Raw genomic sequence first — 16,477 nt, 5'->3', positions numbered from 1 at the left:
CCATATCTGTAAAAGGAGGTGTTACCATAGATTTGGAAGAAGAATTCAATTCTACTTCAGCTAACATCTATCCAAGATGCATGAAAACTTGTAGGCCTCTCACAACAGCAAGTTTTTGGCTGAATATTTTTCATGGGAAAAAGTTTCAATCAATGGCACTCATGGTGTTAATCTTAAAGGAATCAACATTCTGATTACTTCTGTGTCCACCAACTACTCATTCAAATGCCAGTGAATCTTTAGAAACTTTCATATCTTCAGCAAATGGACTTTGAGCTGAGCAATGCCAAGCTTCCTTTACCTCATGCTTGGAACTTTGCTCCTTCTTGACTTCCTCTTCCTATCAGAATTTCATTACATATCACTTCATTCTACTTCACTGTATTTTGTTCTGGCTCACAAGCTAATTGAACTCCTTTATGTAAATCAATCATATTCCTCTTTTTTTTTTTTACCTTACTTTCTTGTACAGTGTCATCAAATATTCCTTCTAAAGATTTCTTTACAGAATCAGTTCCTTCGCCAAAAACCTGCAAAATGACAAAGAAACTGTGCTATTTTAAATGCAGTGAGATGATGCAAATACTTGCTAAATCTGGAAATGTTTCATGTTAATAGAACAAATGAAGAAGGGCTCAGGAAGAAAATTGCCACATTAATTATACTTGGATAAAATTAGTTTCTAAGTAGGAAAATAGCCAAATTAAACTGGTTACCTGGCCTTTTCAAACAAAGTCCAAAATGTACTCATTCTAAACTACAACCATTTGGAAAAAGTGAGGGTCACAAACAAAAAAATGGAAGAACATTTCTCAATTCAGTAGTAAGGGGTGCTCATAGGCAGCGTTTATAAATTGTAGTCAAATATTCATTATATATATTTTTTCCCATGTCAGAAGCACCTAGAAGTATCTCTAAGCTAATTCCAATCCCAAAGATGTTCTGTGTGGACATCAAGTTAAAGTATTTATCAATATCTGCAACACATTGTTCTTCTGTTGTGTAAAAATGTATAATCTGTAAATTAATGAAATTATATTAGGGCCAACCCATACATAAATATGCTTATTCCCATCCAGGCTCTTCAGCTCACAGAATATGAAATCTGAAAGAATAGCTACAAGATGAAATGTCCCTTCTCAGTAAAGCTGAGATATGGAATTGCTAGTTCCCACTTCCCAATTTAAAGCCCAGATTCCAACTTGCCTCCCACTGCAAATTTAGATTTGAAGATACTCCCTCTCTCTATAACTGATGGGTGGGAAAATCTGTCATGTTTTGTTGACATGTGCTTTAATATAGAATTAAACAAGTTGAAGTAAAGAGTATAGCTTATTTTCAACAAACCTAGGACAGTTGATTAATAATTAATCAAGTTTTTTCCTGCAGAAAAGAACTGCAAAGAAGCCATCATAGCTTTAAAATTGCATGAACCAGGCACAGGAAATAGCATTGCATCAAGTAGATCACAGACAACAAATTTTCATCTATTACATTTAATGTATCTTGGTGATGCAGAAAACAGACCTATATTCAATGTTTTAAAAATTGTGGAGAAGGTTGAGGGAGAGAATAAATAAAATAATGGATTATGTTACTTTTGTTTAGCATTATAATTCATATCTGCCCTGCATCCCAACAGAAAAGAACAGAATGTCGTAATAAAAGGACCATCTTCAAAGCCTCCCATTATTAAACCACAATGGGGTTCACAGTGCAAAGCTTCCTTTTCAAGGCTACCTGATTAATGCTTGGCCTCCCTTGCTTTTTCTTTGAAGCAGTGTCCAAGCCCCAAAGTGAAGAAAAACGGCTTCTTCGTTTGCTTGCTGATCTCGACATTACCTGTGTTCGTCTTCTGACACCAGATTCACCTGTGCGAGCTGCCACCTGTCAGCCACCAAGAAATTCCTTAATTAAGAGATTCACAAAAGAGCACAATGCCAGGAAATACATCTACACATATGTATTACACAAATGATTATTTAAAATGAGGTAGGGTATAGTTGTGCTCAATACTTGCTCAAAATTGGGTTTCACACACACTGCTCCTGCCAAAAGAGCAGTTGCACGTGTGGCATATTAGCACTGTATCAGTTAAAAAAAATTAAAATTTTCAAAAAAGATCCAAATTTAATCGGTCTCTTGAGATTATCAAAGATACTGCAGATACCACTGCAGCATCAAAGAAATACATCATCTTAAATTGGAGGACTAAGTAATATAATTTGAAGATTGCCTTCTCCAAGTGGAATCAATCCATCTGCTGAGATCCAGTTGGGAAGACTCATTGTGGGTCTCAACCATAGGCAATGCCATCATCAGAGATCCTAAGGGTGAGACTTCTCTGTGGTGGCCTCCTTCCTTTGGAGCATCACACACCCAGAAATAAGGCCAGCCCATTTCTGATATTATTCCAGAAGGCAATTAAGTCCTGGTTCTCCTGAAAGGCTTTTGAGAATGGAGTGGGTAGTTGAACTGCCTCTGAAGAAGTGGTGCCAAGAAATTGCTGAGGACTGTGATGGGTATGGTACTGTTGATGATTATGATTGTGTTACTGCAATTAAGTATTGTGGCTTTTTATTTTTTTGTTGGCTTTTAATTTCTATTTTAACCCAAATACTGTAATAAGGACTTTAAGTCACTCAACAGTCATTTTTTATGGGAGCAGCATGTAAGTCCTAGGTAAATAAATTGTCTCTTTTTTTTTTAAGAATCAGAGACAACAGAAGGCCCCTTGTTTCAACAGGCCAATTAAAATTATATATATGAGAGTTTTTACTGATGCTGCTGCTTCTACTGTTGGATTTAATTTTCCTTTCTACAATAGGAGGAGTTTTTCCATTCATTGATGAGACTTGGATATATTAAGCTTCCAGAAACAAGAGCAGAAATGTTTTCTATTGTTTTCCCTTTCCTCCCCATCTCCCCAACCTCCGTCTATTCAGTCTTGGAATTATGAAATTATAATATAGAAGAAGAGCACCTATTAGGGTAAAGCTATGTTAAGCTAAGGAACTTTTTAAATGGAAGAGAAAGAGAAGCATTTGTCACAAAGAAGACATTTGGCTTTTTATGGCTATGGGAGCAGAGACCAGATGTTGCACAGCAACAGCATTCACTTAATACCAGGTGATACCTATTTTAACAAAAATAACCTTCAATATCAGATTAAACTCACCAGTGCATGAAAAGAGGACACTGAAAATATTCCAAGACGGCCCATTGCATCTTTAGTTGGACGACTTGCAAATGCAAGCAGTGTTTTTGGGTTTGGCAGTTCCCCTCCTTGAAGGCTAGCTAAGTAACAACGATATCGAAAGAGGTCCATTTGGAACTGTTCTAAGTTTTGTTCCCAAACAAAGATCTACAAGAAGACAAAAGAGATTAAGGGGAAAAATATATCTTCTATTGTACAAACAGATTATATTTCTCAGGAAGAAAGAATTTGATTTTCTAAATGAGAGCAAAGTAAATATATGTATTTTCAAAGATGGAAAGAGACAGAGATCCTGAGACAGCTGTTACTTTGAGGTTAATAAGATTGCAATTTTAAAAAGCAGAGCTGTCTTCAGTTCACCATACATCCCCCAGAAATCCAGTTTTAATTTCTTCTTTATTGTGGCTAGATTCTTCACTCAAAGACCCAAAATACTTGGAAACTGTTTTCATGCAGTATAAAAGAATATGGACACATCACTTCTATAGGAAAACTATTTCTAGACTGTCAGCAGCAGCAGTTTAAAGCCAATGTTTATTTATGTAAAATAAATAAAATACTCTGGGGAGTATTAAATTTCATCAGTTGTAAAAAACCATCATCTGTGAGCTTCACCTTGCTAGTGGAAAATATTTCCAATAGGCTGGAAATCTCCATAATACAGGTGGTCCTTGTTTAATGACCACTCACTCAGTGACCATTCAAACTTACAATGGTGCTGAACGAGTGGTACTTACAACCAGTCCTCGTACTTAGCGCCATTGCAGCATCCCCTTGATCATGTGATTGAGATCCAGGTACACAGTGCCTGGATCATGATTACATCATCGCAGCATCTCATGGTCATGTGATTGCAATTTGCAACCTTCCCTGCTGGCTTCCAACAAAGTCAATGGGGAAGCCAGAAGGAAGTTACAAGTCACGGTCATGTGAGGTCCTCACTTAATGACCCACATGGTCCGCATTTAACAATAGGAAACAGGATTGCCAGAACTGCTGTCACTAAGCGGCACGGTCATGTGATTTTTCCACTTACAACCACATCACTTAATGATGGAGTTTCCAGTCCCAATGAGCATTGTTAAGCAAGGACTACCTATATGGTAGAGTTTTTCTCAGGATAATATTCTATACATATTTAGCAGCCTTGGATGACCTAGCACAGGAGGTCAAATACTGTATGTTCATGAATACAAGTTTGTTGTTTATTTATTTTTGTTGAGTTTCCTTCAGGAGTTCAATATGGCATACATTGCAGTTTTAAGCATACATATTAATTAGTATGCCTAACTGAACTCAAAAGAGGTTGTACTCTATGAATTTACGTATCGTTTTAATCTTTAGCAAAGTTAACTGAAAGTCATCCCTTTCAAGTTGGAAGCATGTGTTTCAAAGTATCAAATCAGCACTTTCAAAGTATCAAATCAGCACTTTCAAAGTATCAAATCAGCAATCTTTTCTTAAAAAGAGACCAGTTTGTTTATTTATAGAACTTTGATATGCCAATTTTGGGAAATATAATTGAAAAGACAAGTCCAACAACCTTTCAGTATTGCATAAGACCATCTTGGTAAGAGGCACTTCAGGTCACCTGAATTTATTTTAGACTTGGACACTGAATGCATTAAAGTAAAGCTACCTGATCAAGAATGGTTTTCTTTTTCTTAGAGTCTCTAACTGCAGACAAGCTGAGGAAATGCATTTCTCCCATTTTCTTCATCTTCTCATCCATATCAATTTTCTGCTCCAGTTTTTTAATTTCAGTTTTCAACAGTTTCACAGTATCTTCTTTGTGGTGTTGTCGTGCTACTGCTGTTGCACAAGCAGAATGAACTGCTGTAATCCAATTCTCCAATTCTGTTTGGCTAGAAGTCTTAAAAATAGAGAGGCCAGAATCACTTTGAGTAATATATGCTGGTTTTAAAAGATTCTGTTTCAGCAAATTTTGTAGACATCCACGAATACAACAGTTGTTTCATCACCTTGTATTTAACATTAGAACCAACACTAACAATTGCAGAATATGTGTCGACAATGCTTCAGAAATTAAACTAAAGAATCATGGTGTGAAAGATGACTTCCTAGAACATCCCAAAAAGAATATTCAGTTATTTAAATTAACATTCTAGAGGCAGCATGTAAATTTTTATAGCATAAGTACAACTATTGGCTTATAATAATAAAAACTAAATGTAGTGTCCATTAATATTAGAACCATTTAGCACTTTTATCACTGATAATTATTATTCCATAATATCTCTACTAACTTTGTAGTTAAACAAGCAACTAACGGACAGAATAACCCATATCAAAGAATAAGTGACATAAAGAGTTTTTTATTAGATCTATATGACTTTATTTAAGTCATTTTACTTAAAATATGCATTTATTTTCCACCATTGCTACCAAAATTGTTAACAAGAAATATGAAGAAGCAGCAGGAAAAAGAAAAGAAGAAAGCAATAGTAGCACAATAGAAAATAGATTGCTGAAAAGAAATGCTTATGTCTCTGACTCAGAGATAAATGATATACCTGTTTTATTTCCTGGGAATTTTGAGAAATGAATGAAATTGGATTTTAAGAGCTCTTATAATCAAGTACTCAGAACTGAACAACCACTCCTATCTACATAGCTTATTTTTTTCCCCAGAATATACCTATTATATAAATGCCAATTAAAATGATGAACCAATTGCTGGGTGAATAAATTTCCATAAATTGTCCCCTTGCTATTGTTTTCCAGCATTATATCACTGCAATTTTTTTAAAATGAAAGGATGTATAAGACTTGAAACCTCCTTCTAAATCTTCAGTTAAAAGTAAATCCTTGTAACCCTTAACTATGATTAATTTGGGTGCAGACATAACTGTTAGGTGCATGGGAATGCTTGTAATTAGTTCATGTGTTTGAAAAAAGGAACCAGAGAGTCCATTTTGGATCCATTTTTAAGATCTGCACACACAGGATGTTATGCTAACTAAGATTCAAAGTCCTACCCAGATATCCATTTACTGCATACTAATACATTAACCTTTTCCTCACTTTTCTTTCACATATTTAATTTTTCATTTAAAAATATGTTTCATTGAATAACATCTCCATTTCTAGAAGTATATTCTGTTTTCCCCATACTTCCTTATCCATATCAAACATACATAACAACCTTCAGTAAACAAACTAAATAGAAATAAAAAGGAAATAATAATAATAATAATAATAATAATAATAATAATAATAATAATAATAGCAGCAGCAGCAGCAGCAGCAGCAGCAGCAGCTATTTATAGGTGAATTGATATGGGATAAGTATAGAAGGAACACATAACAAGCTTCATTACCTGGAAAAAGCCAGAACAATTCTGATTGACATTGGATATAGACAACTGGAGGTGAAGTTTAAATTATGATGCTTTATTGCATCAAAGAATTCAGTTACCAGTTATGTCAGTGTTTTGACTGGAGAGTCACAGAAAGGGAATGTAACTGTTATTTAAGTTGTCGCAGCATTAAGTAGGGTAGGAGGACTGAGCTATTACAAACTAAGCAGAGTTTGGTTTTCTATTGTACTGCCTCCAGAAGAAATGTAAAACCTTATAAAGAAATGTATGTACCTGAAACATGAGCATGCCTTTTTAAGATGTCACAGGCATCTGATTAACACCAGATGTCTTTCAAATTTAATGGATCTGTAGAGGTATCCATGATAGCTGCCTGTCTGAAGAGGAAATTAGTACAAGGTATATGACATATTGGGAGGCAAGGCAGCAAAAATTGTGTCAGTTCTTTGAGGTAGGTCAGGAAACCGACACCATAAGAACTACTGGAGCTCAATGTTATTGTTATATAGGATAACAACAAAATCTTGACAGCTCCTTTCTCCCTCACTCTTATACCAAAAAGAGTCAAGGAGGGACAATCTTGAGTTTCTTCCTCAACTTCTCCTGTCTTTCCTGACTAAGCTGATGTTTTTGTAACTACCACTATGTGCCTTCTTCAAGATTATCTCTGTACTCACAAGAACATACATTCTTTGCCTACACTAAGTAGCAATATTGTTATAGTTTAATTTTGCATTCAGTTTCATCTGCAGTTTCTACCACATGTTGAAGTCCTAAATAACATGAAAATGGCAAAGGACCTTTATGTCTGAAATTATAAATAATAACATCTTGTAAAGAAGCCCTTTGTATTAACTTTATTCCATTAATATGCTACTGTAATTATTCATGAATTATGTGGGCAAAGGTAGATTATGACAAGTTTAAATGATATGCATGTTTTTGCAATTTTATGCATAACAAATCAAACTTGGAGGGGTAGAATAATATACAGATTATTTCTGTCCCAATACATTATACTTATATATTTTTCCCACCCACAAATCTCAATTTCACTCCTAAATCTTATAGGTTTACAAGCATTTCTGTTTACCCCCACCACCACCACTGTAAAAAAAATTCACAAATCTACAAAGCTACTACAATTACCCCACCCTAAAAATCAATCTGTAAGATGTCGTAATGGCTTGAGTTGATATATTTGAGGGGGAAGGGGAATATTTCACAGTATATTAGATGAATGCTCTTCTGTATTTACTTGCTCCATATCTCCTGCGAAGGCAGGCAGGAAGGCAGGCCGGCCTAATAGATAAACCAATGACAGAGATGACTGTTTATAATCAAAACAAAACATTATAATTCAAATCACTAAGACTTAGCACTAGGGGAGCCTCTAAGTATTTAGCAAGTATCTGGTCTACTGTTTTCTAAGCTCCTTTCTGAAAATGCCCTGTATCTTTAGAGGCTTATTAGGAATAAGATTAGTACATAAGAGGTAAACTCACTGAAAGACACTTTGCCCTTCACTACTAATCTTCCCCATTAATATAATAACAACAACAACAAACAATAATTTATTAAATATACATGCCACATGATTGCCAGCTACTCTGGGTAATTTACAAATTAAAAATAAGAAAAACAGGAGGCAAAAATGAGCAGTAAAGATAGCATAAACCAGAACCAGACAGGAACAGAAAAAAAAACACGCAATCCAAAAGGGACTTCACGCATCCTTGCCAAAGGCCTGGGTAAATAGCCAGGTCTTTAAAGCCCTTCAAAGCACTAGTACAGTGGGGGCCATTTGAATCTCACTCCAGAGGGCAGGTGCTGCTACAGAGGAGGCCACTTCTGGAGTTCTGATAGATGACATTGGTTAATCGAAGGAACCCTGAGCACACCAGGCAGATATTACAGGAGGCAGTCAGTCCCTCATGTAACCAGGCCCTATGCCATGTAGGGCATTATAGGTAATGATCAAGCACCTTGAATCACACCTTGAATCATACCTGGAAGCAAACCGACAACCAAGGCAGTTCGCAAAGCAGAGGGGGTAGTGGACATACTGAGACATGCCCATCACTGCCCGTACTGCAGCCTTCTGGACCAGTTGAAGCTTCAAGTTGTGAGGTGACCAGGGCACGACTGACTGTCTGAAGCTCCTCCATCCCACCCCCAAGGAAAGGGTGTGACTGGGACACCAGATGAAGCTGTACAAAGTTCTTCCTGGCAACAGCTGCCACCTGCTCATTGAGCAGGAGCTGTGAGTTCAGGAAAACCCCAAACTGCACCCCACCCTTGTATGGTGAAGTGCAAGATTAGAGATGGAATACCCCCAGATCTGAGCAACCCAAACACCCACAGCCACCCAGTCTTGGTAGGATTGAATTGTAGATGGTTTCATCCCATCTAAACCCACACAGCCTCTAGGCACTGGGACAGAACCTTGACGGTTTCACCTAGCTGGCCCAGGGTCGAAAGATATAATTGGGTGTCATCGCATACTGATGATACTAAACCCCAAACCAGTGGCTGACCTCACCCAGCAGTTTCATGTAGATGTTGAAAAGGAAAAGAGAGAAAACAGAACCTGAGGCACTCCACAAAAGAGGGTCCTAGGGAGCGATCTCTCTCTCTCTCTCTCACGCTCACACACACACGCACAGACCTGACTGGAACAGACCCCAGGGAAAGGAAGAGAACTACTGCAAAATGGTACAATCCCCAATCTGTGGAACCAGGTCAGAAGGATACCATGGTCGATAGTGTTGAAAACCACCAAGACATCAGGGAACTCAAGGATACATATGCAGAAGAATGTCAGCTCTAGGGTTCTTCTCAGTTCATGCAGGCTATGCAAAAATCAAATAGGCTGAAACCCACATGAATTAGAACCCCAAATCAGTATTTCAGAATCCAGAGATTCTTGGCAGATGCACAAATTGAAATTGCTCACTGGATGGAAAAACTATCTTATCTAATTTTTTTATAGAAGAGCATCTCTCCATCTAAAATAAGTAAATCTTTACAAGAAAAATATTTTATGATGTCCTTAGGCAGCTTCTTCTTTGGTGGAAAAGATATATGCATATTTGAAAGCAGAGTTCAGGGCAGAGCTATAAACAAAATCCCAAGCAGAGTTTATACAACTGCAGTAAAATGTTTTACGGGTTCTATTGCTATGTTTCCCCATATATTAACTTTAAGATATTAAATACATATTTTCTACATCACCCTTTGAGGCCCAACATTATTTCTTTGTGGAGGAAATGAACCCCAAATATATCACAGCATAGTCACGGTATGCTATGATACAGTTTGGTCTTGCCAAAAAAAACCCCCTGGAAACAAATTCTTATCAGCTCTGAACTGCATAAAGTTCCACAGCATTTGGTTACATCATGGCACTATGTGTTTTGGATGAGCCCAGTTTATAATCAAAGAGTGCCCACATCTACCTACCTATCTATCTACCCATCTATGCAATGAAACACTGGGTTGTGAAGAAAGGAAAAACCCTAAATACCATTAATGATTATAATTTATAGTTATAAATAATTAAGCAGGTCAATAATTAGGTGACAAAGTATCCCCCTTCAAATGTTGAAGTATCATTCAGGGCTTTGTCTGAAAGGTAAGATAGAGAAGGAAATCAACAGCATCAGCAGCAACAACAGGAACAGAACTAACCTGAAAGAGAAATGCATCACCAAGAGAGTTGCTGAGGCAAAAAACATAATCTTTCTTCGGGTGTTCAGGTACTGCTTGCACAATGCTGTTTTCCACCCAGACTGCATGTTTTGGGATGCTGTTGTGGTCTATCCCAGATCTGCCATCACTTTCATAGAAGAATAATGTACATCCTTGAAAAATACAGCAACGTATTAGCAATCTACAGTATGTATCTCAACAAGATAACAATACAGCTAGCATTGAACCCTGCATTTGAGTGTAATCAATTGTCAAGAGCTTGATATGTGCATGATTTCCTTGATTACTTAACTCATTTATGGATAAAAGTATAAAGAATGCTATGACTGTACTGCACTTTTGTATGCAGATGATGCTGTGTTGTTGACTCAGAATCAAAATAATTTGCAGTGAATGTTATATGCAACCAGGAACATTGATCTGAAAATTAATGTATCAAAGACTATGAAAAATTTCAAGTTACACTTAAATTCTGTGGCAGGTTTATTAAGATAGAAAAATTGAGAGATTTTATGATTTTATAGAAAGATAGCAGATACAATATAGTCTGCTGTGAGAAATGAATGTCCATAAGAAGTGAAAATGGCTCTGCATAAGAGTGAGTTCCTGTCCACTTTATTATATGGAAATAATGTGGATTGTATAAAAGTGAGTGTTCAGTATGAAATAAGTACATTGAGGTGGTTTGGCCATATAGTGTGAATGAATGAGGACTTAATTGCAAAGCAAGTATATTAAGAAAGAAGAAGGAAATGGATGAAAAGGAAGTAGAAGACTGAGAAAGTCATGTTGGATGGAGTTGATTAAATCCTCGGAAAGAAGAGGAGAAATTTAAAGAACAAAAGTCATTTTATGAAGCAATTATTTAAGATTTCTCTTGAGTTCTTTTTTCTTTGGAAATAAATACACTTCACTTCACAAAATGAACCCGCAAATGATATTGCATGGGTTTAATATTTAATTGTTTACAAATAGCATGAGCCACGCAATATTTCCCACTTACAAACACACACACACACACTTCCTTAAATCCCCAAGCAAGACTCCGCTAGTTCTACATAATTTTAATGTACTTCTATATTTTTGTAATGCACAGATTAAGCAAAATATATTTACTGTACCTTTCAGGGAAACCCAATACTGCTTCCATTTCCTCCGTGTGGCTAACTCCACCTTCTTATTCTTTTTGTGGACAAGGAAGTTTTTCACTGCAAGAGCTCCAGCTTTCCTTACTGTTCCCTGCCCAGCTGTAAGAAGAATATCTGACTGTCCTGGGGAACTCAAAGTCCCACTGCTCTGTTCATCACTCAGGGTAGAGCCAGTCTCGTCCAAATTATCATTGGTGCTGCTCAACTCCAATTCTCGCCGAAAGTTCTCATAGACTCCCTGACGTGCCCCATCTCCAGTTGAAGAACTGCCACTGTCACTGCCTGCAAAGGCCCGGCTGGTTGTTGGTGAGTAGCTGGAGTTTGTGGCATTTGAACGTCTAGAAAGGAGGTCTGTGTCTGTTGTTACACCCTCAATTCCACTGTCAGCAAATTCACTCCCATCTCCTGTATTAACATCCTAGTTTAAAAAAAATAAAAGCAACATGAAGAAGTGCTCCAACTCAGTCTCGTTACTAAAAACTTCATTTTTGCAGTTAAGTTCTATTCTTTGTTGTCTACATAGTTTCATCTAGCCTAATACCCATAATGCCCACCTAGTACAGGAACCTTCATTCTAAAATCACTGGGCATACCATTTATAGCTCTACATAAAATCTATTTATCTTACTTGCTAGTTATTTTTTAAAAAACATTTCTTGGCACATAAGAAAAGAAACATTTTCTTTAAAACCTTAACAATTAAATAAAATAATTTAATAGATTTATTGGAAACCAGTGCATTTTAAAAGCTTAACATTTTTAACCATTGTGGATTTCAGTGGGAGAGATTTAACCATTTGGGCTTGAGTTTTAAGCTATTCATTCAGCTTTTTAAATTCATCTGAAATGGTAATATAAACACAGAAAATGAAAATGGAAGCTCTTCTGGTCCTTGTTAATGCTAAACTTTATTGTTGTTTTCCTACAGCTGCTGCTGGAACTCATAATCCATAGGTGGCATTGACTAAATAACAATAATAATTGCATACTAAATTAAAACATTATTTTAAAGGATAGGCAAATTCATCAAATTTAAATACTTAAAAATCACAATTAATTAATTAATTATGTATTTGTGCCACTTCCTATGTCATCAGCTGAAAGTGGTGTACAAAAGAAAAAAAATAGAGTACAATACAATAAAACAATAAAAATTTCAAAGTTGCTATAAAAACATAAACATTAAATGCTATAAAGGAAGGATTTATAACATTCACCAAAGATTTAAGGCCCTTAGCCAAGCAGGGATCTAAAATCTACATGCAGAATATTCATCATTTTAACCATCAGAATACTCTTTACAATTAATTGCCATTAAGCATCATCAGTTGGTCTGTATATTTAAGGTATGACAGCAAAAGAACCGATCCTTTGGAAAGTCTGAATACCACAAGTGATAACAAGAAAATCATCTACTTTGGAACATTATTCTGTTGTATAATACTGTACAAATAACTTGTTGAAAGACCTCTTTTCCCTGCAGAGATGACTTATAAAGGACAATGAAACAAATAATGAGGCAGATTTTTAGTCTGGGATTGGCTCAAGTAGACTGTATCTTTCTGCTAGAGGAATTTGATGGTATATCCCATCAATCATTGCCATTGCCAAAGCCTTCAGGTTGTGGATATCTGATACAGTTTTTTATGGTTATATTGCTTAAATAACAGGCCCTTTGGTGATCTATTTTCAAACTCCTGAACCAGGCAACAAATTCAGAAACCAGCTGGATGACTTTCAGCCAGTCAGTCTCTCCCAGCCTTAGACTGGGAAGTCAAAAAAAATCTATCTACCAACCTTCACTGGACCAGAGGGGTAAATTATGGTCCACAACTTTCAATTAATAGGTTTTCATCCTGCAGTAGACTTTTTCTTTAAAATCATATGGCATAGCAGTTTGGTGTTCATGCTGCTTTTTCTTGCTGGGAAATCCTTGTGAGGGCCAGCAGTCAGATGTGTAGACTATTTAATTGTGGCATCATGTTGCCCAGGATGCACCACAAGGAGGCTAGTCTACATTGCACTGAATTGGGCTGAGAGAAAGCCCAGGGTCACCCACCCGGCTTTCATGCCTGAGGCGGGACTAGAAGCCACAGACTCCTGGTTGCTAGCCCAGCACCTTAACCACTAGACCAAACTGGCTCTCTTGCAGTAGACTGATTTGAGATAATAATGATGATGATGATTTACATATATACATATGAGTGTATGTATGAATGGACTTCTCGGAGTGATTCAGCAGAGAATGATTCTCTCTCTGCCTTTAAATCTCCATCTAGTAACTTCCATCTTTAGAAAGCAATCCACACCTATAATCTTAAACTAGAGGCGTAAAGAGTTTTTAAAAAAAATTCTTAAGGACCTTTGCATGTCTGTTGCACAGAACCACTGAACTTGTTTGTTCTTATCTCATGAATGCAAATAACTTAGAATAGAAACCTGAAAAAGTATTTTGAAACTAATTCTGGATTTTATTAATATTCAACAACTACAGCATATTGCTATTTATTTTATTTAAATCAGAAATCATCCTTACAAGGATACAAAAATTTAGTAGCTTTTAGGAGGTGGGGAGGAAATCAACCTTAATGTAGCAAGCATTGTCTCTAAAAATTCTGAGGAGCTGACACACGTTTTAGATGCATTCTTATGTATGAAAGTTCTTATGTAATATTGCTTCAGTCTGCCACTTGATTATTTTTCTCCAAAGTAAATGCATGTGAAAAAGCTGCAGAATTTCCATATCCATTTCCATATGGCTAATTTTGTGGGTGAATTAAATATTCTTACAATATAGCCACAGAATTATAATAATAGAGCACTTCTTTGAGTTCAGAAAGAAAATGAACACATTTCCCAGCTAGAGGATCAAAGTTAATTTCTTCCCAATATGACTGGATGCTGTGAATAAACTAAGTTGTTGAGCTGTTCCTTAGGCAGAACTCCATTTGACATGGTGATGAATGAGCACAAAACTTGGAACCAAGACATTTATGAATGCTGTAAAATTGTGAATCATGTCTGGCTGATTAGGAACATATTCTTGAATAAATACTCCCCTTCCATATCCTGAAAACATTTTTGAAATCTGATATAAACAAAAAAACCCAGACCCCTGTGATATTATACAAATGATTCTCACAAAGAGGCATAGAAGCAGCAACATGAACTTTCAGGGCAGATTTCCATTAGCAGCAGTGAATAACTGTGTGACTGAACTACATTCAGTGAAATTAGAGCAATCAGTTCTTCCCAGACAGTCTGAGTGATCTTCAGATAGACTATTAGGGACCAAGTCTGGAAGTGCAAAATGTTGCATTGTCATACTTTTTCTATTGCCGACTATCAGCATATAAACAGAAACAGGAACTTGAAGAATTGGAGCTTTGTTCTGTTCTATTCTGGCCACTGAACTGCAAGAATTACAGTTCTATAAACTTAAAACAATTTACCAGTTCCTTGCCACAAATTATAACAACAGTTCTTAAAAGAGGCAAATAGGAAGTGGTGTGTGTGTATGTATGTGTATGTGTATGTGTATATATATACATATATACACACACACACACACACACACAAACCCCAACACAAACCCTAGAGTTCAGATTAAGCCAAACTGTCAAAACTGATAAAAATTAGATCTCTATGAGGATTCTCTGTTTCTTGTGGTTAATTCTAAGGAAAAATGGGTCATCCTTATAAGTAATTAATTTATAATTCCACTACTATATAACAGTTACTTGGTGATTTAAATATTTCTGGTTAAACAAAAATATAGATAATTAAAACAAAAAAATATATAGATATTTAAAACAAAAATAAAGATATTCTTATTCTGATAAACATTTTTTCTGATGTTGATTTTTTTCATTTTTCTAATAATTTAGAATAAACATAAGACTAGGTAACTAGAGTTAAGCTACAAGTATTTAAAATATTAACTAGAGACATTTTAAATTTAATTTTACAATAGAAATTGCAACTCAGAATGACTTGCATTACCTTAAAAATTGGAAAATCGTGTTAGCATCAGTTCTCTGCTTTTTCCCCCAAAATTCAAAACATAGTTTAGTATTGGACCATACTGTATTAATAACACAATTTTTTTATACTGAACTAGTAAGCAGAAGTTCTATTTGTTATTATTCATAGACAATGATTTTGTTCTGCTTTAAGTTTTTAAGTTCTATTTTGAAATAAGCTTAAAAATACAAGAAAGTAGAATGAGGAACACTTCAGAACAAATAGATAATTAACAGCAGGAAGGGTGTTGTTGAAAACTCTGTTTACAATCATTTGTATATAATGGAGAAAGCTGCCAGGTCATTCAGGTGTTGGTTATCACCTCTAAAGCCCTACATGGCATGGGTCCAGGTTACCTGAAGGACTGCCTCACCCCCAGTCCCATCCCACCCAGTCAGGCAGAGAGGGCATGTTACAGACCCTGTCTGTCCTAACAGTCAGGAATCACGCTGAGACGAGGAATAGGTCTCTAGTGTTTATTGCTGCTACATAAGACAGAAAATCCTAACAAACTGAAGAAGCGTGGGAAAAACCCAGACAGATAAACCCCAAAAGTTAAGGTGGGTCTGATCTGTGTCTCTTTGAATGGCTGCTTAATTCCTCAATACTACGCATGCGTTTTCCCCCCTGGATAGAGGCCCCCTCCTGTTCGCCATCAGTACTCATGACACTGTCCATGAGAGATTGTCGATTGGCAGGGTCCAGAAGAAGGGTCTTCTCTGCCGTGGCACCTGCCCTCTGGAATAAGTTACCCCCAGAGGTGAGGCAGGCCACCACTCTCCTGCCTTCCAGAAGGGGGTTAAAACCTGGTTGTGCCACCTTGCCTGGGGTGGGAGGGGGCATAGCCAATCATGGGGGTGGTTGGAACCTTGATGGGGCCAATGATGAGATCGTTATTCACCATTTTGGACTTTATATTTTATATTTTGCATTTTATATTTATGTGTATATATATTCATATTGTAAGATTTTAATGATATTTTAATCTTTTATCTTTAATTGTTTGTAAACCACCCAGAGTCATTATAATATGAGAT

The 16,477-nt window shown here is 36.4% G+C and overlaps 1 protein-coding gene across 1 annotated transcript in view; it reads right to left on the bottom strand.

The window, feature by feature from the left end:
• TIAM1 (TIAM Rac1 associated GEF 1) overlaps positions 1 to 16,477 on the bottom strand; it is a 91,062-nt gene that overhangs the window by 51,714 nt on the left and 22,871 nt on the right. Inside the window, exons 2-7 of the mRNA XM_063305443.1 lie at positions 11,391 to 11,835; positions 10,249 to 10,421; positions 4,857 to 5,090; positions 3,179 to 3,364; positions 1,741 to 1,887; positions 456 to 530 (exon numbers count right to left, since the gene is read on the bottom strand). Coding sequence (XP_063161513.1) covers positions 456 to 530; positions 1,741 to 1,887; positions 3,179 to 3,364; positions 4,857 to 5,090; positions 10,249 to 10,421; positions 11,391 to 11,835 — 1,260 coding nt within the window. The remainder of the gene's footprint in view (positions 1 to 455; positions 531 to 1,740; positions 1,888 to 3,178; positions 3,365 to 4,856; positions 5,091 to 10,248; positions 10,422 to 11,390; positions 11,836 to 16,477) is intronic.

Source organism: Candoia aspera, chromosome 5, assembly GCF_035149785.1.
Source record: "Candoia aspera isolate rCanAsp1 chromosome 5, rCanAsp1.hap2, whole genome shotgun sequence".
NCBI classification, from domain to species: Eukaryota; Metazoa; Chordata; class Lepidosauria; order Squamata; family Boidae; genus Candoia; species Candoia aspera.
Note: the sequence above shows the minus strand (reverse complement) of the source record. Positions and strands in the feature narration are given on the sequence as shown.